This window comes from Pipra filicauda, unplaced genomic scaffold (assembly GCF_003945595.2).
Source record: "Pipra filicauda isolate LSUMZ 115617 unplaced genomic scaffold, ASM394559v2 scaffold91_size2508729_pilon, whole genome shotgun sequence".
NCBI lineage: Eukaryota > Metazoa > Chordata > Aves > Passeriformes > Pipridae > Pipra > Pipra filicauda.
Genome location: NW_024105109.1, coordinates 1571872 through 1599720, shown reverse-complemented (window position 1 = coordinate 1599720; position 27849 = coordinate 1571872). Strand labels below are relative to the sequence as shown.

The 27849-nt window shown below is 38.4% G+C and overlaps 1 protein-coding gene across 2 annotated transcripts in view; it reads right to left on the bottom strand.

Moving 5' to 3' along the window:
* Positions 1-2482: 2482 nt before the first annotated feature.
* ANO10 (anoctamin 10) overlaps positions 2483-27849 on the bottom strand; it is a 125274-nt gene continuing 99907 nt past the window's right edge. For both annotated transcript variants that reach the window (XM_027733332.2, XM_027733333.2), the window contains exon 13: positions 2483-3342. In XM_027733332.2, the coding sequence (XP_027589133.1) occupies positions 3307-3342 (36 nt within the window). In that variant the 3' untranslated portion in view covers positions 2483-3306. The remainder of the gene's footprint in view (positions 3343-27849) is intronic.

The following is a 27849-nucleotide window of genomic DNA, read 5'->3' as shown; positions in this document are numbered from 1 at the left end:
TCCAGGCTGGCAGGTGAGTCACCAGGCCCTGCTGTCAGCTCCAGCCTGACACTGGCACTCACTCCTGCAGCTCTTGGGAAAGGCATGGGAGAGTTTTCCTGAAGAAAGCATGTGGTAGTAAGAGGCATGGTTCCCATAGGCTTTCTTTATGAATAAGGAAGTAACTCCCCAGTTTCTCTGAATGAGATTCAAGATCGATTCCCTCAGGTCCAGGTAGGCTAAAATACCCATAATTGCCTGCCTGCTTACAGGGGAACCTTTCCAGTGTTTTCTACTGTCCTCAGGTACACAGGAGGTGAACAGCAGAGATCTTGAGTCAGCAGATGCCTCTGGGCCATGCAATTAGACCAAGGGCTCACAATGTACCCAATGAGAGAATTTTTGTATCAGTAGCAAATGATTTATGACTGCCCTTCTCCTCGAAAACAGCTTTCTTGGTTGTTAGTGTTGCTGCTAAGGAGATGTGTAAAATTCAAATCATAACAGAAGGGTAGGGGCTACTCCCACAGTCATCTTCCCAAACAGGATGCCTCCGGACTCATCCTTGGTTTCTCCCTAAAGCTTGAAATCAGAGATGAGCTTATTCCATTGCTTAGATTCAGGCACTGGCAGAACTGTCCTGCATCCATGTCTGTTGGCCTGCACTCCCAAAAGACCCAGAGCCATGGCTGTCTCAGAGGTGTGAGGGACCATGCCATGGACCTTGGGAACAGACATTCAGATTCCATACTTTTTGAATGGTGGTTACTGGTAAATATCTTATTCTTTCTAATATTTTCATCTGACAACTGGTTTTGGTCAATAAGGTTCATCCCTGGCATTCCACAGTTTTTACAGATGCACCTACAGCAGAAAGGAAACAACACATTCAAAGGCACAGACAGAAATCTTTTTTCTCTCAAGGGAGAAATGAAAATAGATGCCATCATGAATGTAAAAAAAAAAACAACCCCAAAGACAACCCAAACCCCAGTATGAAACAGCATGAAACACAGCAACCCTTCCCCAGTAAACGGGCAAAGAGCTTCATACAAAGAAATAAGGAGCTAAATTTCAGTTCAGTGACAAAATATTACTTGGTAATATGAGGGAACATTTCTAAGCAAGCTAAAGTGTGTGCTCTTTAGGACTGAACCACTCTCTGTCATGACTGTGTAGCATTTGTGATGCTAAAACAAGAGTTTTACCAATATCTGGAACAAACTTTAATCCCTGTAAAACAGAGTGTCATAGTTCTCACACAGTGGATGGTCATAATTCCTCCATACCTACTAGCTTTAGATGGAGAATCCACCTAAAGAACAGTATTATCTCCATTGACAGATAAGGAAACTAAGCAGAAGTGAAGGGATTTGCCCAAGGCAAGGGCCAACAGCTAACATTACGGATGTCATTGGGTACTTAAACCTCAGTAGAGATTTTCCTGTTAGTGGTTTTCCCTGTAGGGTCCATTTCTTCTGTTTTCTGTAGACTAAGTCAATTTTGCAGAAGTTGATTTCTTCTTTTTCATGTGATTGCAGTTGAGACACGACACGATTCTCTTTTCAATCCATCTTAGAAATTACTCCAGACACCTGACACAGTTGCCATCAGCAAAACACACCAACTTTGTGCTCCTAAACCAGCACCAATTAACAGACCAGCAGAATCCCTTCAAAAAGGCTATGACAAGCTCACAAGAACGTACTCCACCACAAACTGGTGGATTTTTCCTTTTCCTGAACTGCTCATTCACACCGACTAGGCAGTTAAAACTTGAGCAAATGTGAGCAACTTCAGATCAAAGCTGCAGTCTTCAGGGCAAGAGACTGCAAAGCTGAGGAGCTTTCATGGAGAACATGCTGGTCTCCTCCTAAAAAACCTTTGGTTCTGGGACCTCTACAGCACTATAGGAAGGGTGACACACTCCCCCTGGAGTTCTTCAGGGCCGAGCTTGTTCAGCCTCAACCCTGCCATGGCTTCAGAACAGGCTGTGAAACAGCAGCAGCCCAGGAGATACCCTTGAAATAGCAGAAGCGTGGGGGACTAACAGTGGGAGAAGCAAGAACAGAGGCAGCAGCTGTAGCACGGGTTTGCTCCTCTTCCCAAGGGAACACAGTCGTTTCTTACTGGGTCACGCCTGCAGAGCTTGAGAAACGCTAATTTTAAATTCCACACAAAATACATTATTTTGGCTTAGTTATATTACTCTGCTGGGGGGGCCCTGTGGCAGAAATCTAGAATGTGCAAAGTAGGCAAATACCTTAATTATGGCAACAGCAGATTTTTCCAAACAAAACTGCAGCAAGTCTCACGTACAGGTAAGTTACATCTACCAAAAAGGAAGGTCACAGCAGCCGAAAGTAAACTGTCCCAAGGTCACAGGAGCAAACACTGTAGGTTTTGGGTCCTCTTACTGTCAGAAAACAATGAAACATTAGGAAAACTACCTTTCTGTGAAATGCAATGAAAATAAATCAGATATCACCACAGACTCAAGGACTGGTATATCAACTATGAAGTTTAATTGATCTGTTACCGTCGGTTCACTTAATCAGAAGGTCCATTCACACAATACTGCAGTTCAAGATCCAGGGAAGTGATACCAAAATCCAATGTAAATTAAAAAATAAATACACTTAAATCACTGATCAGCAACCTGACTATTACTGAATGCTTTTTACCTAGCTTTTGAAAAGATTTTAACTGAGGCTTATTTAGAGAGCCAGCACACAGGAGTATATAATGCATACTCTATGATATTTATGTTCAATATTTCTCAGATCTTAGTACATGGTTGTTCCCTATGTGATGTATAAAATATTTAAATTAATTTGCTATGGGCAAACAGTGGCTAATAAGCAAGTCTTTGGAGTAATACAGGATTGATCAGCTATTGCAATAAAGGGACAAAAGGGGCAATAACCCCAAAGGGACAATACACTGTGAATTAAATAATACTCTACCTTTTTTTTCCTTTAGAAAGCTGCAGCTGAAAACTCTAGTTAGCTTCTGGATGCTTCCTCACAGGATCTGTTTTCAATCACTCAAAGCACAGTGAGTCTGGCAGATTTCAACCAGACCTGGCATAAGCTGGAGTGCTTTATTTGGTGTTGACTTTGCAAACAATTACATGTGAGAAACAAAGAGAGCGGGAGAAAATATAATTTTTTACAGTGTCAGATTATTTACCAAGTTTCACATAAGCAGGTGCCACCTACTCAGTAGATGGTGGAGCGTGCACTGAGAGCCACACACCACCACAAACACACGCTCGAGCAGTGCCCCTCACATGTGACTCCTTTAGTCATCCTCATTCCTCCGTGTTTACTCCTTCAGTGACTCAGCCGCCAGCTTCATTTGCTGCGAGAGAAGAGAGAAACGAGGAGATAGAAACGAGAAGATACGCTGAGTACAGTGGCAGCAAGATGAGTTACACAAACCAGCAAAATCTGAAAGCAGGGAACTTCCAAATCCTACTGTGAATAATAAAACTACACCAAAGAAAAGAGCTTGAGCTTTGGTACTTAAAAACGAAAAAACACAAGCCTGTTATGCATGACTTTTACAAAAGACACAGTTTTAACAGAGGCGTTGCTTTTCCCACCAAAAGACTCAGAAAATGACGATGCAATTTGTATGTTAATTAATTCTTTTTCTGATGAATAATGCCTTACACAAAACTCATCTGGTCTTAAATATTTAAGCTTTTAAGGGATTTTAAAAGGTCAAGGAACAACTGACATTACGCTGCCCCCATCTCCCATTGCACCAAGCTGTTAACTGTTATTCAGTATTTCATTTTTTGTTGTTCCTTTGTTTTGTTGTGGGTTTTATGTTGTTGTTGTAGGATTGAACAAAAACAGCCTGTGATATAAGAGGGAGGTAGTAGACTGCTAGGGCAATATGTGTTGTTTCCAATCCTGTTATTAACTAGTTTTGTTTTCATTATCTTAGGATGTCACCAGAAAGTTCTCTATGTGAAACCAGGATAACAATCCCAGGTGTTGAAAATATCTGCTGAGAAAGAGAAACCAGAGCTGCTCTGTGAAGCTTCTTGTTAGAGAGGATGTTTCATAACACAGAACTTGCAGAGGCAACAAGAGCAGAGTTTAAACTGTGCCAAAGGCGTCTATCTCACACCACCTGGGGTTGTCATCCAAGGGTCTTGCAACATCTGGAAGGCTGGAACCACCCTGATATACTAAGAAATAGTTACAATGACTGAAGTCCCCAAAGAAAAAGACTGAGAGACAACAGTTACAGGAGGGAGAAGAGATGGAGACCAGCCCAAAGGACATGGTGAGGAGCAGAGACAAGGAGATGCCCAGCACTGCTGGAATTCGGGAGGCTGTAGGCTGGTGTCCAGCATCACTGCCTCCTTCGAGGCAATTCGGCAGGCGAGGAAAGAAAAAGGCCCGACACGAAAAGATGTGAGTGATCATATGAAGAAACAATTTATGCACCTTCCAGCTCCTAAGCAGCTGTGCAGTTTCTGTACCATCCCCTCAGTGGAGGATGGACACGTGCTACTGAGCTGAAGTTCTTTCTTTTACACCTTTATACAAACGGCCCAGAACATACGAGCTATTAGAAAGACAAATACCAACTAGCACTATAAAAAAATTGGAAAAGAGGAAACTGCAAATGGACACTTTCGTTCCATTTCTACTGCACAACATGGGATAGAAAGATGTTGGATGCATAAACACAGCACCTTCTACCTGCTTTTGCTGCTAGTCTGTGCCTGAACCCATTCCAAAACATTACTCTGCATGATAAAACACCTACAACAACTCTTCTTTACTATTTTTATCTGTATTTCCATGCCATCTAGAAGTGAAATAAAATTAGTTTGTGATACAAATATTTATATGCCTCTCCATAGCAACAGTGCAGGAAAAAAAGCCATAGCTAAAGGTTGGAATACAGATTCCTCTTCTGCATCCTGATTCATTTATTTAATCAAATGTCTGAATAAAACTAAAGCATCTTTAATTAAAGTGACCTTTTCTTCCTATTGTAAAAACATAAAAGATACAGAAGACAGCAATTCAATTAAGTTCCTGATTCATCAAATGCAAACCTAATTTTCTTATTTTAGAATGATTTTCTTAAATTCTGAGTGGTGTTGCAATTATATGGGGACTGATGAGGAATGCAGAAAACTGGAAAGGTATTTTTATTCTCTGATCTCTGCAGGGCTTGCCAAAGTCTGGAAAAAAACCAAGCACATGACTATTAATGATGACTAAATGGTAATCTGTCCAAAACTCTGTACAAGCAGGACTACTGTAATTTATTTTTGAAGGCCCTCCTAATTTTAACTGAACTAACCTTATGCTAGGATTCTCTTACGCTGGCAATCTTATGCTATCATATTTAAAATATATGACATGAACAAACAATTTTCCAGCTTCTTGAGTAGGCCAGTGAGTAGAAAAACCTCTTAAAATAGCTTCACATGCTGGCATGGCACACACAGCCTGGGCAAAACCAGTCCAAATGCAGTCACATATATTTCAGGAAATGAATCATAAGCCATGTGAGAACCCCAAGAGCTGTGTCAATAATTTCTTCTTTATAATTTCTAACACCAAAACATATTTGGCAGTACCTGGCAGCAGCAGGCTCCCCTAAGAGCAATCACTTTGGCAAGCAACATGTGGTGGCACCTTTAAAAAGTGAAATTTTCTGCCAAGTTCAGGCTGAAGAATTTTTAAATTTTCTTTTACTGTGAAAGAAAATGTTCTGTTTTAGTAGGAAAATATTTCTCTGAGACAACATATGGGAAAGGGAGTGTACTTTTTTTTCTCTGATCCTGAGAAAGGAAACTGATGAGGTACCTTTTAAGATCACCTTTCCCAACAGGTTCACTCACAAACTGAGGGACTGAGTTAACTACTCTTCCATTAGAAAGACATTTCTGACATTTCTTTGTAAGCTTTAAGTAATATTTTAAAAATATAGAAAAAGAGGTACTAAAAACTTCTCGATATACTTTTCAAACCTACTAGCTACATAATGACAAACAAAGCTCAGCTGAGGGGTATTAAAAGCCTCTGACCAGAGGCACAGTTCAGAAATGAGAGTTCAGAAACCATTCTTCCTTTATTATCACTGAGAGTTAGCAGTGAAAGGTTTATCCTTACTGGTCTGTTTTACACAGCACCCTTAGCAACAGTAGCCCATGCAATACGTAAGTGAAGCACATGTTTAAACTAATATTAGTTTATTTTAGTGGGGCTATAGTGTTGTTTATTCTAAAATTCTGCTGTTAGGAAATGCTCTAAATATTTATCTGCTGTAATTCAATAGATTTGCTATTTCCATTTTATTAAGTTTAAATTTCTTTGTAAAGCACATGTAATATAATTAGACAGTACTTCCAGGAGAAATAGCAAAAAACCTTCAATGTGGTTTACAAATAGTCTTTACCAATTACTTAGATTTCCCTACATTTCAACTTTACATTTTCTGAAAGGACTTTAATAAAACACAAGAGATACTTTCACACCACAAATAGAGTTGCGTAGCAAGCATGGAAAATCAGGCTACTTCCTTCGCAGGCTCACAACCAGAAACACAAACTTTAATGTACAGGGTCTTGGCTGTGGTAACTCTTAAAGTTAGAGGGTCTGTGGAAGTCTGAACATGTGATTTAGTGCTATGAAAAATACTAAAATACAAAAATAAGTAGCTACAAACATGAAATAACAGAAATACACAGCAGCACCACAGACCTTAACTACAGCAAAAGCTGACGAGTTGCCGAGGTATTTCCCACTAGCAGTGCTAGGGCTCAGTTCAAGCCACAGCCTCACTGCAAATCCATTTACTCCTGCATGGCACGAGGAGGACCATGGCCCTCCTTATCTCCCAGCCCTGTGCACAGTGCATCGAAGCAAAGAGATGCTTTGCCCCCCGCTCTGCACAGCAGGGCTGCTTTGAGCAAGGACACTGCATGTCCCAGCACGTGGCTTCGTGATGCCCCTGTGGCTGAGAAGCGTGTGCTGCCTCTCACAAACCCTATCTTGCAAATCCATCTGTGACCTTCTTTCTGCACCAGAGGATGACAGATAGCCCAGCATTTCTGCTGTACCCGGGCTGGTTCCACACACACTCATAACCCAATCAAACATTCTCACCTTTCCTTTATGGTTTCTACAGGACAGCCAACATTTAACAGGCAGCTAACAGTCTTTGCCAGTTTAATGTTGATTTATTGCCCTTGCTCAGCTCTGTGTCAAATGCTTAGAACACTGTTGTTTTCCACTTATGCTCAGATCTGATAAGCCAGCCCCTAACTACTCTTAATTTTACCGCTGTGTGTGTTAAAGCCAACTGACAATTCAACCACAAACTGAGGAAAACAATTTTAAAAAATAAAAAGCATATAAACATGAAAACCAACAAAACCAGGACCTAATGACTCACCAGTTTGGTCCTTCTCCATAAGTATACTCAACATACACATATGTTTGTTCATATGAAGAATGGACATGTAAATAGCCTATTTAAATATAAGGAGACATGAAGGCAGATGTTTTTTATCAGCAAATCCATCTTCTGGTTTTCCTGTATACACCACACAGCACAGCTCATGAGCAGTTAGAAAGTGTAGTGTTACATGGTATCTTTTCCACTTTCTAAAATTAATTATAATATGAAAACATGATGGATATATATTAAATGATTCTCTCCTAATGGTGTACAGTCACAACAAAGGCAGTTTCTTGGCTCTGTGTTGAGAACTGCATCAGCTTAATCTGTAAGTACCAGCCAGTTATGGAATAGGCAAATTAACACCCACTTCAAAACTCAGTAAGGCTCTTTCACATCTAGTATTTTATTCTGTGTTAAAGTTCAAAAACTTATTTAATGGAAATTTGTTCTCACTGATTATAACGGTGGAAAGTTGTGGTAACTTCATATCTAGAATCACAAAGCTTCCCTCAAGGTTTCTGTCTACGGCATTGAACGCTCTCTGCAGGGAATGGTGCAGGCTTGGGGTTACTTTTAAGCCTCATTTCTGACTCTGACCAGTTTTTCAGCAACCTGTTAGTTGCCTTAGCTGGAGATGATAACTGATGCTTCTTTACAGTAGTAATAACCATCCTCTATACTAGCACGCTCCTGTTTATAAATCCCAGGACCACACAGCCATCATATAACACTGAATGCTTATTTTCACTAAAGTCATCCAGCACAACCCTTCAGTCTTCTTGAAAGCTATTGATTTCCAGAGTACAGTTTCCCCTCTACTTCAGTACTGTGATAAAAGACTTGCAGGAACAATTTCACAACTTCCTTATTTACCAGAGCCAGACCAATGGCCCTGTGATGCTGCAACCCAGTGGAAACAACTCTCTATAAAGCAAAGCCACACGTGAGCATTAAACAGTCAAATGAAGATTTTTGGTAAGGAAGTAAGAAGAATTTTAAACTGACAGTAATAAAGAAACAAATGGTGAATTGTCACTCTCATGTGGACTCTGTAAGCAATTACAGTAACTTAACTTTTCGAGAATTGAAAAGTTACCTAGCACTGCACCTATTACTCTCCTTACTTCTAGGTTGCACCTGGAATACTGTGTCTAGTTGTGGGCCCTCCAGTACAAGAAGGATACTGATCAACTCCACCAAGCCCACTCATGGAACCCAAGATGGGCAGGGAGTTGATGCACGTGCCCTGTGGGAAATGGCCGAGACACTTGCCAATATCTACAAGGAGATCAGCAAGAAGATTGAATCAGGGTCTTTGCCAAGGTGCACAGCAAGGGAATAAGAAACAAAGCAGTCATTAAAAAATAGGAAAAAACAAAACAAAACAAAACAAAAAAACCCAACAGATAACATTTCACTACAAGGATAACTAAGCACTGCAACAGGGGCCCAGGGAGGTTTTATAGTCTCTGTCCACAGAGGTTTTCCAAGACCCAATGGGAAAAAGCCCCAAACCACCCTGGGGTCTGAATTTGGTGCTGATCCTATTTTGAGCAGAAGGTTGGATGAGAGACCTTCTGAAGTCCCTCCCAGGCTGAGAGATTTCTATAGTTGTTTCTGCAGGATTTGTGACAGGAAGTTTGCCTGGACTCACAGACCTAGAGTGGGAATCTGCTACAACAAACAAAAGGTAACAGCAAAGAGTGAAAGAAATAATTCTCTTCTTTCCTTTCTTGTATGCCTAATTCAAGACAGAATACCAAGTACAAAGGCTGGCGCTAATGAAACAATAGGTTTGCAAAATTAGTAAGTGCAGAGTCAGGAAAACTTGCAGAATCACATAATGTGTTCCTTGGTGTATCATGCCTGATTAATAGCACTGTGAGGAACAGCAGACAAAGCAACCCCATTTGTAGTAGATTTTTTTTTCCCCAAGACTTTTTTCTGATCTACTTCGTATTGTCTCTGATTTAAATTGCAAAGTATTAATTAATACTCATTACAATATTCTTACAGTATTAGTCACCCTTTGCTGAACCTTATTTTAGTTCAATAGACAGTACAAAAGTGTAGAAATAATAGTAGAAGTCACATTAGATAGTAAAATAGTATTTTCTTCAGAAGTATAACTTATGTATTACATCCCTCAAAACATTTACATTATTTTTATCTTTGTTTAGTTCACACTTTTTTAAAATTAACTTTTTTCCACCATAACCGACCATGTAGTTGCCAAGTGCCAGATAAATACACAATGTTAAACAACATGTCTGAATGCCTCATGAGGAGTGTGTGCTGGAATCACCCTCTCAGAATGCCAGCCCAGCCCAGTGGATGGCCTCCCTTTTCCCCTTTAGCTTATGCAATTACCTCCCATCCAATAAGCAGCTGGTCAATAGACTTTGGAGTCAGAAGCTACTGACTGGATATGAAAGCAATGATGCAAAAACATCCAATGTGACATGACCTTGGTGACGTCTCAGAAGGGAGGGGAGGACTGTGCAGTCCCTCCAGATGTGTACCTGTCACTCACACATTTCTGTAACTTTGTGACCTGGGTCACAGAGACATCACTACAGTTTAAAGGTGCAGTTGGTCCCTTGGTTAGCAGCACATCGACAATGTTTTAATGATTTCAGGGTAAGCTATGATACAATTTATTTTCTCTGGGGCTTTGGAGAATGCTAATTACCAGTTTGCAATTATTAGTTCCAATCAAGAGAAAATGAGTAAAACAAACTATTCTGCCTCTCCAAAGCTTAACAAGCTTATTCACTAAGCAGGATGCCCCTGAGCAGGCACATACCCTTTGGAAGAGAAATACCCAGCACCCTGAGAATTTAACTAGTCCTCTGGACACAAATCCCTACTCTATGGATATGGCTGACACTAGAGCCTAACTGCAGATTTAGCTGTGTTAGTTTTATACCAACTCCAATCTCCTTCCCTGGAAATACTCACAAGCTGTCTGGATGCAATCCTGAGTAACATGCTCTGGGTGACCTTGCTTGAGCAGGGAGCTTGGACTAGATGACCTCCAGCGGTCCCTTCCAATCTGCCCCATTTTGTGGTTCTGTGATAGCAGTTAGCAGCCTGGCTAAGGACCAGATCGCTCAGTAGACACTAATTTAACTCCTTAAGCTCACATCCTTTGTGCTCACTCTGCCTCAGGATACAGGAGGGACAGCTGAGAAACAGTGAAACCAGCGTCTGAAAAAACATCAGCAGCAGTGGTGAAGGACTCAAAGGTGGTTGGTGGCACTGCAGTGGGACAGCTGACAGTCCTTCCTCCCCACACTTCTGCACTGCCAAGTGCTTGGGTGATGTCAAAAGTACTCAGCTCACTACAGTTTCTGGAGGATATAAGTTTCAGAATAGTAAGCAAAGCTATGTTAACTCTCTGCTTCCATTTTTCCCAGTTTAATGCCAGAAGTGACCTGCTGGGTTACAGACAGAAGCCACCCTCAAGTGCATAAACCCACATCACAGAGGTTTAGCCAGAGGAGACCACACAACATCTATTCCAGCATTGCACATACCATGTTTTTGCCAACATGCTTTAACAAATTCTGATGTGCAAAAGGCAAGAGACTAGTTTAAACCATTTAACGCCACAGAAAGAACAGAGACGCATGAACGTGTCTGCTTGTAATCCGTGCAACAGCAGGGAACAGACTGTGTGAAAAGCACAGTGTCTCCAGACACAGATGTGTTCACTGGAACTCAGGCACACAAAGCCCAACACCTAAGCACCAAAGCACTAGTGCTCTGCCCACCCTCTGCTCTGCCAGGGGACACAAAGGCATGCCTAGCCTCAGCCCAAGCCCAGCTGGTCTCAGTTATAACCTATGCTCACATTTCTCTCTAAATTTGGGTTTTTTTTCAAAGAAACGTGTAGTAAGAAGAAATGGTTACCCTTCTATGCAGAGAATTCATTAGGTAATCTAGACTGGACTCAGATATGAAACTAAAAAACCAACTTCAACTATTATTTTTGGAAATTTCCATTTGTGACATAACTCTGACATAAATAAGCAGACAAACTGCAGGGTGCATGGCTGTCCTCTGTCCTGCTACCACACACCAGTCACAATGGTGCAAGCACAAAATTTCCACCTCTTTTGTGGCAGTCAAGAAACTTCAGCCTGACAAATATGTCAGAGAAATCAAACAACTGAACAGTGTAAGTAGAATATAACAAAATACATCTGAAGCACAAACCTCATGTGGAGAAATCAGACTTCCACACTAAGTACTGTGCAGACACATAGGAAAAGCAATCACTGTTGTGAAGGACTTCTTTCTTACAAGGAATTTGCCTCTCTGTTTATCTGCTCTATCAGCATAGAAAGTGAATTTAATTCTAAAGTTACTCTTACCACAGTACTAAAAAAAAAAATAACATTTTAATGCAGTAATGCAGGAAAAACTATTCAATATTTGGATTATTTGGTGAAGAAGAACTATTTTCAACTCTAAGAATTTAACAGGCAAGGAATCCAAGACCAGCAACAAGGGACCTGCCAGGGTCCCTTATTTGTTGTCCTCCCCTGAAGAGACTCTCCTGCTCCAAGCACTTGTCCTTACAGTATAATTTTGAGTAATATTTTCATTCTCATTGTTCTCTTTGAAGATAAGATTTCTTCTACTTCCCTTGAGGGCTCTGCTCTTGCCTATTCACAGCCTAGTGAAAAATTATCAACACACAGCTGGCAGCCAATTACTAGTTACAGTAATTTTATAAATGTTCTGAAGAAATCAATTCTACTGATTTTAAAATATGCCAAAGATCTCTTTGCAAATACTTCCGAAATGGCAACGATAGAATTCCTTCTCCCACCAAAGGCACGTGGGACAAAGCAAATTCCCCTTCTGCCAAGTACCCCGCTCCTTGGGAAGACTATGCCTTCTTGGAAAGAGACAAATTGTTTTCCCTTAGTTAAACACTGGGCTAAGCATGTGTATTAATTGGTTACAGGTTATTGATTTGCTTTTTAAATAGGTATTTAAGTTGATATCTGTCGGATCAGATTACATCATGTACCTATTCAGGTAAAGTCAGTTACCCAAATTACTTACAATGGACTCATGGTTTGATCTGGCCCAGGAAGTTCTCGAACTAAGCACAGGCAGAGGATGGGGAAATATATGTCATCCCTGCTTTTCACTCTGTCCTAGACATCTGAGTATTGGCACTTTGGAAGCTTCGGTCGCCCTACGCAGATACACACACGTGCACAGAGGACACATACAGCTTATTAAACTTGCCATTTTCATTGAAGAGGCACAACTGAACACGAACCATTACTCTCAGTGTGCTACAAAAGACTTTCTAATAAGCAGGTAGGAGAGTCAGAATAAACTTTAAATTAGCTTGCACAAGTATTTTGAAAATGAGTAAAAGGTTGGCTTGGTAGTTTATAACTGCATTTCTTCAAAATGAGTAAAGTTATAACAGTGACATAGTCCTAAATTACAGGTATGGTAATATTTAGAAATTACTCTGCTAAGCCTGTTGCAATTTTAAACAACTTAGCAAAGGGTAAAGGTCCGGTTTCCTTGAAGGCAATGGCAAAGTTCTCATTTACTTCAGTGAAACCAGACTTCCTTCCATTTATACATTTCCTACCTTATGAGTGAACAAAATGCTTTTTCCCTTTTTCCCACAGGTAAATGGGAAGAAACCTTCTTTGCTGCAGGTTATTCATCACCTTTGTTCTGAAGTGCTGTAGCACTCAACTGGCAAGGCTCCTCTCCTCCTGTCTGCTTTTTCAGTAGAAGAACAAAGTACTCCTATGTGTTACACGGATGTGTTGCTGCACTCATCAGTACTGCCATGCCCTGGGTGCTCTTCCTCTGCAGCCCCTTTTTCAGACCTACCTGCACTGCTATCAGAGACCCTAACGAAACTGTGTGGGTTTCTGCCTCTAATACCATCAGCAATTTTGTTGTAAAGCTTTATGAAATTCTTTTGCAATAAAGAGCAAATTAAAGCTGTATAAGAGCTACTATTTTCAGGCTAAAGAGATGTGATATTTTAAGCAGCTTTGTAATATGAAGATAAAACAGTGATCTGCAGATATGCTGAGTATTAGCGTGCATTCTGTTTCTGAGATCTGCTTTAGCACCTTTGAACACCCTATGGTATATAACAGGAACTGCAGAAAAATATTTTGACATGAGGTTTAGGTTGGAAAAAATGTAGGAATGATTTCTGACTACATAATTTTATTATTTTCATGCCTTGCCAACCCCATAAACCCAGTTTCTCTCTGTTAATTTAAATTCTGCACAGGACAATACATAAGGGCATAAGCAGAGTACTTGTATTATATAAAACACATATATATTTGTAAGTATTGATTTTAATAACATCACAATTTTTAGGTTTAGAACTTCATGTTGAAACTGTTACCTTCTAAACAAAATTTGAATAATTGCAGAAAGGGGTATGCATACTGCAATTACTCTTTTACTTCTTCCACATGAATCTTCTGTCTATGCAGCTTTTCCATGCACAGAGTAAGTAAATTTTCATACACTTTGGTAACACTCTTTATTTTTTTCTGTTTTTTAATCTCCTTAAAGTATTTTTGCATTATTAAGCATTTTACTTCCTTTTCTTATCTATTCCTTTCTGATTCTCTTCCCTCTGTTCTACTGTCCTAGTTGCAACCTCTCCCTTAGATTTTTACTTCCAATTTCTTCAGAGAAATCATTCCCTTCTAACTCTAAATTCACAGGTGGGTGAGGGTCAAACTCACTGCCAGCAAAACTGCCAAGAGGACTGGCCCTGGAAGCTGGCAGCTTCCTGTTGGGAAGAGAGTTGCACTTCTCTTCCCACTCCCATCATTCTGCCCTGCTTTGCAGGAGCGGTGGGAAGGAAAGGAAGGACGGAGTACCGCTAGCACAGCCCCACTTTGGGGCACTGCTGAGAGGGGCTGGATAAAGCCTGGCAACAAACTGAAGCCTAGAAATAAACGTGTGGAACAGATATATGCAGCTCCAGTCCAGCTGCTGTTCAAGACTGATCTCCTTCTTTTGCTTCAATGGAAATTAGAGCTAATGGTGCCAGCTTCGGCATGCACTGAGGGATTAACTATTGTGATTCACGTTCAATTGCCACACTAATTCTATCAGACCTCAAGGCTTGGCCTCGAAATATTTGTTATATGTTGCAAAGTGCTTTTACGGGATACCCTGGGTTACCAGTACCATCACATTCCTATTTCTCAATTCTAATCTATCACAACAAACTCATTATCTAGTATGCAACCACAAACATCTAAAATAATTTCTCTTCAACACATTAGCTGTAGCACATCAAAACCGTACGATTGCTATAGAAACACTGTACAACATTACCATTTGTGAGAAAACATATGTTGTCTTGCAAATTTTATGGTAAGACCTCCATAAAATAGGTTGTCACATCTGTCAAACCAACCATATTTTAACAAACATGCCAGTAAGTGCTGTGAAAGGACTCTAAATAAATGCTAAAGACATCATATGATTTTGCATCAGTAAAGTGAGTCAATATTATCCAGTGAGTCACCTAGCTAATTCACTGCAAATTTATGTGATGGTATAAGATGGAAGGTGAACACACATTCCCAGAGAACCTTCAGGGCAAATCAAACATGCAAGTTGGGACAGGACAAATAATTACAAAATATTAACAAGCTGCAGAAATCCATTTTCTGCACTTTGCTCTTGATAATACGTCAGTGCTCATATGCTCCTGCTTCCTTCTTGGCACTGGAAATAATCCAAAAGCAAAGAGTGAAAATTGCATATACCATTGTATGAGCAACAGAACTGCAAAAGCCACGGCCATCAGTTACATCATTTTCTAAAATAATAAGAATTCACAACCATAGCAAAACATTTCTTCAATAAACTAAAGCAAGTATCTCTTACATACTAAAAAGAGAGCGTATAATTTCCCCTATTAATAGGAAATAATGGTAATTATTAGTGCTGTAAGGAAATACAGCAAAGGAAAAGAGTATGAGGCTGTGGTTTACAATAAACCAGTGTAAGAGTGCATCTACAAAGGAACTGAATAGCATCCACACACACAGATGCTCTCTCTCAGTGTGTACCTGTATACTGCATCTATCTATTTATCTATATATATAAAATAAAGAAAATGCATTCATAAAGAAGACTTTAACAATGCTTGTATTTAAAGGGGCATTATCAACAATATTAATGGGAGCCTGTTAGGCTTTGGTTTCCATGTTTTGGTTTTTTGGTTTTGTTACCTTGAAAATTCTCCTCCTGATGCCTTCCTCATTTGTAACATGTGAAATTCAGGAATTGGTCAATATTGCTACCAGAATGTTATGGGGAATTCACACTTTAGTTTGGCAAAGGAGTTTTTCAGCAGATAGTATATCCTAAAGACTAATTACCATAGAGCATTAATTTAAAATATATATTATATATGTTACTCTATATTACTCAGTATGAACCTCATAAAAATAACCTTCAAATAATTATATTTGAATTTTGCAATCTTATTAACTTTTGATCAAAGAAACATACTCCATTGAAACTGCCATCTGCTGAACTCGCTTCTTGATTTTGTTTCATCTTTCTGTGACATGGGAATAATCACCAATACTACTAGGAAAAAATAGATAAATAACACCTTAAATAAATTTTCTCTCATGAAATCTGCAGGGGTTTGACTAGAAAGAAGAAAAGAGGTCTTTGTCCCGTGTTAGTGAATTACTCAATCTCTTTTCTTGATTTCTGCTGATCAGTGAAAAAATAAAAGAGAAAATACAACTCAGAATTACTAAGATCTATACAGATGCTTATGCAACAAAGTGGAAGCTACACAGTGGCATCAAAAATAATCCTGGTTTTGAAGCAGCACATCTTCCTATTGAAGAGATAAGCTTAATACTAATTGATATAGCAAGTAAGCAACTGCTCCCATTAGCAGTTGCTCCAAAGTTTTAACTGTTCATTACACTTTTATACACTTCTCATGGAAACAAGAGGATTGACCACTCCTAGAGAAGTAACTGGATGAACTAATTAATGTTTTGGTTTGATAATTTCAACATCACCACTTTAAAAACAAGTAAGAAAAGCTCTGGGTGTGTCTCACCTGCAGAAGAAAGGTGTCTTTCTGCTACATGTGAATCTAATTTAGCCACTTAAGAGTTTCTCAACCTGGAAGACCAGCTAAATTCTGGGTTTACTCAACAGTACTTCCATCAACCCAAACCCATCTGTATTTCATTTCATTAAGATTTTACCTCACTCACTGCTGGTTACCAAATGTTAGCTAAAATATGGTAAGAACAGACTCTTCTATCTCCTAAAAGTAGAACAAGCCTTTTTCAAAAGACAGACTGAATAATCTGATAGCATCTATCAAGGCAGAAACAGGAAGGACCAAGAGCCACAAGAACCTTCTCTATTTGGTAAATTTGGTACTCCTTTTTATATATGAGTACTCTCACCTTTTGAAAAAATCCAACAGCTCAAGAAGATGCTGGTAATAAACCTCATCCCCTTTGAGGGGAACAGACCTCCTTAGTTATTCAATTTATTTCAAATTATTCACACAATCCAGTAATGCCTGCTTTGTTTTGGGCAGTCCCACTCTTCCAACAGCATGTGAAATTGTCCTTAAACATTTAACGCTGTGTTGCTGCCCAAGCTTGTTCAAATCTTCGTTTTTTTTTCCTAGGTAACCAAAAACAGCACACAGGCAGAACTGTACAGAGCTTTTGGACCAAGCAGATGGTGACCTGTACCTGTAGCACAGACATCCAAAAAGACCTCTGGGCCAGGAACTTAGTCCCTCTCCATCTTTTTTGTTGGCTCCATTCAGGTACTGGAAGGCCTCAATTAGGTCATCCTGAAGCCTTCTCTTTTCTAGGATGAAAAAAACACTTCCTCTGTGTAAGGTGATAGAAAGGCCACACAAAGGAGAAAAAAAGCCTCCTGATGGCTTCCTGAAAAACCCTTGCACCTGGGGAGACATTCCCAGAAACTGACAAAAGGATTAAAACGAATAAAGGAGTGATATGGAAATAACACGGGCCTTTTTTCTTGAACATCTTGGCTGCCGGGAACTCAGGAAGTGGACCCTTGGGCCTATTTCATCTGTCTACCATCACCCCAAAATTAGTTTATTGACTATAGTCACTCAAACTGCCTAAGGAAAAGGTATAAAAAGAGACTGGACATAAGCAAAAACGGGGGAAAAATTCCATCAACTCTGTGGAGGTAGCTGATGGGCTGCCTTTTCTCCTTCCACATCTGGGGACACCTAGAAGGTGAGACTTATTTTATGCACGCTAATTACTTGCTTTTAAATAACTAGAGTTTACTTTTGCTTCATAGTATTCTTAGTAACTTGCTTTTCTTTAAAACTTGTGCTTAAGTTTGTAGAGTTGTTTTATGTCTTTGTAAGTTGCTTTTGCTTTAGCATGCGTGCCTATGCTTTGCTTTGTTATTATTACTGTATAGTTTAGGTGTGGTTTTGCAGTTAGATCCTATTCCAGACACAGCAAACCCCATTAATTGTCACAAATTTGTATGAATAAACATGTTATTTCATGAACTGTTAGAGTGAGTCTGTTTTTAGTTGCTGACAGTTTTGTCGATGGCGAAATAACTCATAGAAGAAACTTGCTGAGGGGGTTTTTCTATCACTATTAAGTGCATTCCTTATATAAGAAGGTATCAAATGTCCTGATCGTCTCAGTGAATCTGTTAAACCAAGGGTCTCATTAGGTGAGATGCTTAATAGACTATTTTGGACATTAAAAGGCTTTGATCTCCTGGTGGGGACAGTGATAGACAAAAAATAAATTAATACAGGTTGGACAGAAAATTCGTCTCTTCTGCCCCTTTTAACGTGACACTCTGGTATCAAAAACTTGCTTTCATCTTTAAAGAAAAAGTTCTTGCTTTATCATCTTGAACATCCTTGTTGCTTTTTCCTGAGGTTTTGGAGTGGTTGTTTTTTTCCTCCTTTTTTTTCTCATAAATACAGATAATTACTCTCTGCACCTCTCCATCCTTTCTGCTCAACTGTCTCATTGATTCATTCCAGAATTTTATCTGGGAGATGTTCCTTTCTGGCTTGTCCTTTTCTTCTAGAATAAGCCAATACCCTACCAAACTTTCAGTGTCTGATAAGGTAATATTTTCTGGCCAAACAGGACGTGTTTTGAGTATTCCCTCCTCCCCTCTACTCCCTCTACGAGAGACAAAGGAGAGGACACAGAACGGCAGCACTTTTCAATTGAGATGTGCACTATCACAATATATATTGCTCTGGGACAACTTTGCTCCAAGACAACAAAGGTAGATAGTACAGCTATAGCTCATTTCTACACACACATTCCAACCAGACCTCCCACGTGAAACAAAAATTGAGCCAGCAGAGCTCCAACCTTGGAATATGAATGATATCATCACCTGAGGAAACAGATAAAAAGAAGAAAAAAAAGATTCTCCTAAGAAAAGAAGGGAATCAGACAAAAAAATTCATAGATTGGCTATGTAGGCCTAACAAAGACTCCAGAACTAAAGCATTCTCAAAAAAAAAGCCTGTAAATGAAGAAAAAACAACCAAACAACCCAAAATCAAACAGGGCAACTCAACTACTAAACTTTAGATTCTCCAAATCCTTCTTAGAAAAGCAAATCTTACTGTTTTCAATCAATTTTGCAGGATATACAGCCATAAGCAGTGCACATTACACGCAATAGGGTGAATAACCTAGCAAACCACAGAGGTGCAAATGCTCTGAAATGATAGCTGAAGTTTTACTTGCTGTCAACAGAAAAGAAAGAAAAAGGAAAAAAAAAGGAAAAAGAGTATTACAGAACCTTAACTCATAAAATGTTATATTTGTTTCTAGCCCTGCTTTTCCATTTAATTGTCATTTATTTTTCTAAAATTTAAAATACAATAAAGCTTTAAAAAGTATCTGTCCAAATTTAGTTCTTTTGCCAGATATTTTCCTCTTGGCTTCTCTAATCCGTTTTATATGAGCTGGCATCTTAAAAAGCATGCTTTGGTATGCAGAGCCTAACAGCACCATTGAAACCTCCTGATAGCCTGCTTCTCAGAAGCAAAAAAGACATTATCTCCCTAAAAGATCTGCTCTAAACAGTGTTCTCTTTTGCATATGAGCTACCTTGCATCCCATGCCCTGTTACTTGTAAGTCATACAGCTGCACATCAAAGAGAACCAATGTTGAGAGTACATTTAGGAAAACTTACTCTTTCGGTTAAGCATAAAGCTATTTATATATAATGGTGTGGTGCTTTCATGCACATAAATTAATTTTGTTTTTTATGAAAATTCCTTCTAAATATTGGAGACTTCAGTCTCTTATTAAATAAACACAGAGCAGCAACATAATTTTGCTTCTGTAACAGAGCAATACCAAGTCTGATACACATGCAGTGATGTATATAGGCCTGTCTACAGAAAACTACAGCACATGCACTGTGATTTCAAAAAGTTTCTAGCAGATTAATATATTGCGTTGACAGAATGTCATTCACTTCAGGTTAATACTTATTTCAGGAAGAGAAGGTTAAAGGAACTCCACTGTTGTCTACTAGCTAAATTGCCTTAGAACACATTTGAGTACTTTATAATCTGTTAAACATACAACATTCAACATCCAGCTCTCTGTATGAATAACAAAACCCAGTTATTTTCAGCTTGTCAAAAGAAATAAATATTTCTTGCAGTTTTTCCAGCATAGTGTGTAATGAATTAACTACACGCTAGGCACTAAGAATCTAAAGCATTCACCATGCTAACTTAAAAGGATGCTGAATACTAATTGAAGACTGACATGCTCTTTGACCCTAACCATTTTTCTTTGAACATAAAACCTCTCTCATTTCCCAAATGTCAAACCTTGCTGCTTTTCCACAGAAGTGTATGACACTTCAAATGCAGCAGAAATGCTGTGTTTATGATGCTCTGCAGAAGAATGAAAGAACAGGCAGTGCTTGTATGTTGACTGTTGCAGACATTCAGGTAAAAAAACCCAAACCCTACATCCTTCATTAACACACCAGGCCTCATTTGCTTCACTTAATGTGCTCCCTATTTTGCTTGCATATTGAAAAATCCCACGTTAGTGTGACTAACCTTCTTACATTAATTTTTCACTGTTTAATTGCTGCACAATTCAATCATTTCATAGTTCAGCTGCTGTTTCAATGAGATGGTCTCTAACAGATTTGCTGGCAAAGTGAACTACATGTAGGTTCTGGCCAGAAGGGCATTTTCCTCAATCTTGTGCTAGAAACGCAAGAAGTAAAGAGAATGTACAACTTGATGTAAAGAGAAAATGCAATGGCAATGATTCCATTTCAAGCGCTTTATGACGTATTATCGTACTCAGAGCTTCTCAATTCTCTAAATATCTGCCTTCCCCTCAGGTTTTGTACACACATCGAATGTCCCCTGCCAGGAAGGCTAACACATGCCATCCATTCACAGTTTCACACTGTAAGTGCATATTCATAACAAAGGACAGTATGAATACTTTATTGCTTATTCAGTACCTGAAGAGTTTGTGTATGCCCTGTCCCCTCTCACTAGGCTAAAAAGGACTTGGAAGTAGGTAAATGGTAAATCTGCATATCAACAAAACACTTCTGACAACTCCAGTTATTAATGGGTAGCTTCCTTTCCTCCCTTCAATGCCTGTCCAAACGATCATTCACACTGTCACTGATTCAAAGCACAGTCCTCCCACATATTCACAGTTGATTAGGAGTTAGATTTGAGAGTCTTTCAGCTGCACAGCTGACACAGGACTGACAAGAAGCGCTTTGCTTCTGGATGTCTCTGAAAGGGCAGAGCTTGGTAATAAGGTAGCAAACAAGGGGGTTACTTTTCAGATGTCTGAAACACAGAATTTTCTGTGAGCTCAACAGTGTAATTCCAACACCGATGGGTGTACTTGGGTAACTAAATGCAGGCAAGTATCTCATTGCAAACTGTGATGAATTGTTACCCTCTTAGTTTCCTTTGTGATACGTTTATATTGAGTATAATTATCTTGAGTAACCAAAACACTAAAATTAAAAACAAAAAATATCTCAAGCTCAAGTGTTCACAGCACATGTTTATCCACATTGTAATAGGCACCTGCACAAGCAAATAAAAAATGCAACCACACATCCTGAACTGAGAGAGCATGTATTACTATAGAATAACTATTAAATAATAATTCTTTAAAGCTCAAGCAAGTCTCTGAATTTCGGTGGTGCTCAAAAACTATCTCCTAAAGTCTGCGATTTTCACAGTGACAGTACGTCTCTTTAAAATCACCGGAATTAGATGTCTAAAGGGCCAGGGCCACTAAGCAAGGGACCACAAAATCACTTTCCAGCTATGAGGAAATTTCAACAGAAGTCATCAATTTGCAGAGGTTTCAAGGATACCAAGCTCCTCTTCATTTTATGAAAATCACTAGCTTGGTATGAAGGGAAATCCAAGTCTGTCATGGAAAAGAGAATTGTAACTCAGAGTAGCTGCCAGTTGTTTAATCGGGATGTGCGCACAGCTGTCTATAGGCTCAGGAAAGACAGAACATAAATCCCGAGGAAATCAGGCTTCATTAGTTCTGCTGCCTATAAGCAGATTGTGTGCAATGTGAGAACATGCAAATGGAAAAGTTTATTGTATAAGAAATCAGTCCAATCTCCTTCACAGTATCTGACCCTGTATAGTCTTGAAAAAAGTACTTTCATTCCCTTCCCTGTTTACAACCTGCATTTATCAGAGTTCTGACATTTCCACTAGTCTCTCAGCATACAGGTGACACATTTTCTGATTCCTTTTTATTTTTACCTAAAAAAGACTGTAAGATTCTATATCCAAAATATCTTCTTGCCCCTTTTTGTCTCTAAATGAAAGTTATTGTTCTATTTGAGAAAGCAAGTAGGAAAAAAGAAATTTTAGGGCATTTTTAAAGAAGAAAATTAATGCAAGCATATGACAGAGGGAAACTGTCAACCACAATAAAAAATCAGAGTAACTACAACTTACTCCTTTGATAAACTTGAAAATACTCATAGTTCATAGAAATTTAGCTCTCCAAGGAGCCAGAAGAATAATATCTGCCATGGCAACCAAACAGAGCAGTCTTCTGGCACCTTCTGAATGAGCATTTAGGAGGAGATTAATTCAATACTCGCATGATGAAAGGGCTCTTGAGATCCATAACTGTCTCCCACAAATTACCCTTATTGTACAACTGGATGTTTAGAACAGATTGCACATTATCTATATTGAACTAGAGCTATCACAGCAAATTTATACGAAACAGATTAAGCCCACATGATGTGTCACACTATTTTTCACCCACTCCTTTCAGGGCATTTATAAAAATGAGTATTTTATTAAATGGATTGTTGCAGTTTTGCAAGATTCATTTTTAAGCTTATTTATATTTAGAAGCTACTGTAAAGCCTTTTTACTATGAAACTTTGAAATTTCTGAAACATGTAAAAGCATAAAAAGCTACTACAAAATTTACAATATAGTGTGCAAACAGACTGCAAAAAGGCTGCCACATAAGTGACCATTATAGTCTTTGTTATACATTTTATGCTATTCTGAATTACAGTAAATTCAAGTGATGACATACCTCAGTAAATAATAATGTGTCTTCCTATTTATATATATCAAACTGATTTCCTTATATTGCTCCAATCATACCATACAACATACAAAACAGAAGAAACCTGGAATAAAACAAGACTTAGACTGCAAGCGCATTTAGAAACAATTACAGGAAAGAAGAGCTAGTCAGCTACTCTTAGGAAAGTGGAAACATGTGTTGTCTCTTCTGAGCCCACTGCAAGCTCTTCTCTGCAGCCCAGCAATGCTCAAGATGCAGCATTTCTCTTGCTGTATTAAGTGAAGAGCTTTCCAGTTGTTTGCAGTAATAAGTAACACCTGGATTGCACATTCTGGAGGATGCACACCCAAAAAGTAGCCTTTGCCAGCCTGATAAAAGTTACTTGAGGATGAAGATTATAAATAGCACTGTTTCAGTTTTGTATTTGGCAACTCCAATGAATGAAAGGTGAACTTTTCAAAAATTTCTAAAGGCCACATACAATCTGTAGTGATAGACAGCGAAATTAGACACTTAATCCATCATCATTTCTGAAAATTCCACTTTGGCTTTGATTACATTATCATACATTATTTCTGCAAAATCCCTATCTTCTTTGCAACTAGGAAACAGAGAAACAAAAAGTAGTGAGTGTAATTACAGTTTTGAAGATCCAAGACCTACATAGAACTACCATTTATTTGCAAATGAGACAATTCTGAATCTACTCTGCTTAAGTATAGATTGTGCTCTATACTGTGTATGGAGGAACTGTATATCCTGAATAATAAACAGCATGTAAATCAAGGAACAGCAGTTAGGTTCTAAGCAAAGAAAAAAGTATTTACCTTGCCATCAAAACAGTGAAAATAAAAATAAATTTAGGTAAAGCAACATCATTCACTGAACATCACATAACTTATCACAGACTGAGGTAAGAATACTGGGTGGAATAAAAAGCCAGAGCACAAGGAGCAAAACTGTGGTTTGGCAAGTTCCCTTCAATTTATTACTTGTCATTTTAGTTCCATTTTACAACCAGTGTATCATTAACAAACCTTCAGTCCTCACTCTGGTACTGATAATTAATGCTGTTATAAGTTTTAGAAGGTCTTTCAAAACATTAGGCATTTTTAAGCATTCAAACATCACCAAAAAAACCTCCAAAAAACAAACAGCCTTTGGGCTAGGTCTCTTGAGAGTGAGATGCTCTCAAATCTAATGGAGTTGGGCTGATTATTCCAGCTAAAGACTTCAGTGTTTTTTTACTCCAGTAAAAAGTAATGAAGTGAAACAGATTTGTACATTTCACCATCTAGACTCAACAGGAAAGCTACACAGGTTTTAATACCTGTATTTTAGAAAACAACTGAGGCTTTCAAAACCATTACAATGAAGTATATCTGTTGATTAATAAACCTCCAAAACAAACCAATCTTTCTGGTATAAAGAGAATTAAATAGGTTACAATTTCAAGCCAATATATTTCCAAGGAATTAGAAACCGTAATTTGAAGATTCTGTCTCAAAGGATTTGCAGAAGTACTTACATTGGTGAGTAAATTGCTTCTTCCCAATAGGACTGCCTCAGGATCATTATTTTCTAAAGCTACTCTTCACAAACAAACTTGGCAAATCTACAAAATGTGGTAAGATTTTGAATTTTCAATTCATGAAAGAAAACATGTAACCAGAGAGCAAAGAATCATTCACAAATATGAAACCTGTCACAACACCAAATTCCTCTGTCTCCATGTCAGCTGAATCTGAGCTTTTATGCCTGCACTCATCCCTCCCTCTCTTCCTTAAAAAAAACCCAACAACCATAAATGTTACTGTTCAAATAATCTTTCTGATCTGTGCCTTTGACTTTATCATCATTCTCTTCAGCTTACTATTCCTTTGCATGAAACTAAATTCTTCTGACTTCTGGAAAGTTTGTAATCTACTCCCCATCCACTTGCTCCACTCTGACACGGAGAGCTAACTCTTCTTACCACTTTGCCAAAGAAATGAGTCCTTGCTAGCATGCTTCTCCCTCAAAATCATTGCTCTTTCATGACGCCTTACAAATATGGAAAAGCTCTCCACAAGCGTTCATAAAAAAAATCCTGAAAAAAAATCACTTTTGATGTATAAAGAACAGTTCATAAAACTCAGATCAGGCATTTATTAGTCATCATGAACATGACTTCTCGGAGGGGGGGGTGTCCTAAGAGTTCTTCATTAGATCTAACTGATTAGATATGCCAAAATACCTGATTATTTTTTTTACCACATCCTCCAGAGCCTTATTTTTTGCTATCATTCTAATATTGTAGTTTAATGTAATAGAAAGTATTATCTAATCTTAGCTATAGATATCACTACTTGTCTCCTATAATAGTTACAGTGACAAATTGGAAATGCAGCACGAACTGTGAATATTTAGAGTATAGTACTCGGAAGGGAATACATTTTGTAGGAGTGAGTTCTTTTCATGACTGAGTAAAGATGTAATGAGAGCTGTACTTCACATTATGAACGTTTTATACTTCCAGATATTCTGAATGAATGTAAAATTTAAATTTAGTACGATGTGGTCTGAAGCCAACCTTGTCATTTAAACACCTTTTGAGTCCTTAGGAACAGAGCTGATTGTTGCCTTGGAAACAAAGACTGCTCTCTACCGTGTTCATTTCAAGGGATTCAGTCAATTTGAATCCGTATTTCAATTGCTAATTTTATAGCCAGTGCACGTGCTAAAGTTTTTAAGATCCGAAAAGACGCTGTTTGCAATGCTGTTCCCTGACAACAGTGTATATTTATTTATTTATTTTGCTCTGCCCTTGGTGAATGATATCATTCTTGTGTAACACTGCAGGAAACTCAATTGTATACTGTCCCTCTGCATAAGAAGGTGATTATGATAATGGAGGAAACAAATCTGAAAGTGAAAATGCAAAGACCTTCAGGCATAAACAAACAAATATATAATTTTGGTCCTAGTGTTCTTTAAACTGATAACAAGCAAAAACCATACTATGCTCCACTTTAAGCATAGATTTTTTTTGTATGTAGCTATGTTCAGACAAAGTATTTGTAAAAATGAGGGCTAACACTTAAAAAGACATTTCATTCATCCATTTCATTTGAGCCATTTTGTTTAAATAAAGCATAATAAAAGACACAAAGAGACACTACCAAGCAGGACCTTTGATAGGGATGATACTCAACATTTCCTGAAGCTCAAATTCAGTCTTGCATTAACGGGCCCCATTATTCACTCCTGAGTAAATCATGACATATCTAATTTTGTCCTTTACTTGGTCAAAATACAAACACTTCCATTTTCAAGCAGGATGTATATTATGGACCAAGTTCTTAGCTAGCATCTATCCATGAAAATATTCACACTTCACCCTGAGGGAGACTAGTCCTAAGATGCTCCATGTACAGTTAACAGAGAGGGGTAGGTTCTTTCAGAGATTGCTCATAACTCCAAGTTAGGGTCCTGTTCAGAAGAGCCTCTTTTTCTGCTTTTCTTCAAGGAACAGGAGAGACTAGTATATCTAAAGCAAATTCTCCCTGTGTGTCTACATAACATATTCAGTGCAGATATTTTAATTGAACTAGCTATGACAGCAAAATGCTACTACTAGAAACACCACCAATTAGCTACAGGAGTTTTATGCTGTTAAAGCACAGGGCTCCTTAGCTTGTGTTATCTTACATTGTCTCTGGATTCACGATGTTACGGTAATCTTATTTTTTTTTACTTGAATAGTTATAAAGTACATCCACAGAACATTCATTCATCAGTCCAGTCTTCAAAAAATGTGGTTCTCACTCAGCTGTAAAAGAATCTACTCCAATAATTCAGTGTTTAATGTATCTAAAAATTTCTCGTGACCAGCCTTGCCTTTCTAATCAAACTGCAGAACTCCTATCTCAAAAGACTGATGAAAATGAAAGTTATTTTACAAGATGAGGAACAGCTCATACAGAAAAAATTGTATTTTGTCAGAAGCTTATGCAGTAAATGGGCCATAAGCTGCACATATACCCAGAGGAAAAAAAAGTAATACTTTGAAAACCCCTGAAATAATAACTAAGATTTAAATAAAGCAGTTACTGAATGATTCAGCATCAGAATTACTATCAAAATTGTCACTGACAAGCTGATTCAGTGCTACAAAAAAAACAGTTATAAAGAGCATATGGCTATGTACAGACCCACATGCACAGGTGTGTAATGATGTGTATACATGCAACAGAGTTAGTGCATTAGGAAAATAAAAATGTACTTCAAATAGAATGAGGGAGTCTACAGTTAATGTACAATTCAACATGATGATGAAGGCAGGATTTGCTCACTTTTTTTTCTACATGAAGACAAGGAAATTGCTTGGTTGGTATCAATGCAAAGTTAAAAAGCAAATGAAGGAACGTCTTCTAAGTGTGTTATGTGCAACTACCTTTCCTGTCACTCCTCCACCTTCCTCAACTTTCAATTTCAGGTTTCAGCATTCAGTTTTGATTGCATCAGGCTTTCTTCACAAACCATCACATTCTGTTCTCACTGAAATGAAGGCCTTTGAGAACTGAGTATTTTGAGTGTTACAACAAAAATGTGTGCATAATGAGGGTAAATTAAATGCAATTTAATCTAGTTGAGAGGCTGGGAGATCTTGCTCAAATACTGAATATTGTGATGAGTGAACAGCACAATTCAGAATAGATTCTTTTCTTCTGTGGTTCTTTGTTTGTGTCCTAATAAAATCAATGTAAACAAACTGCCTAG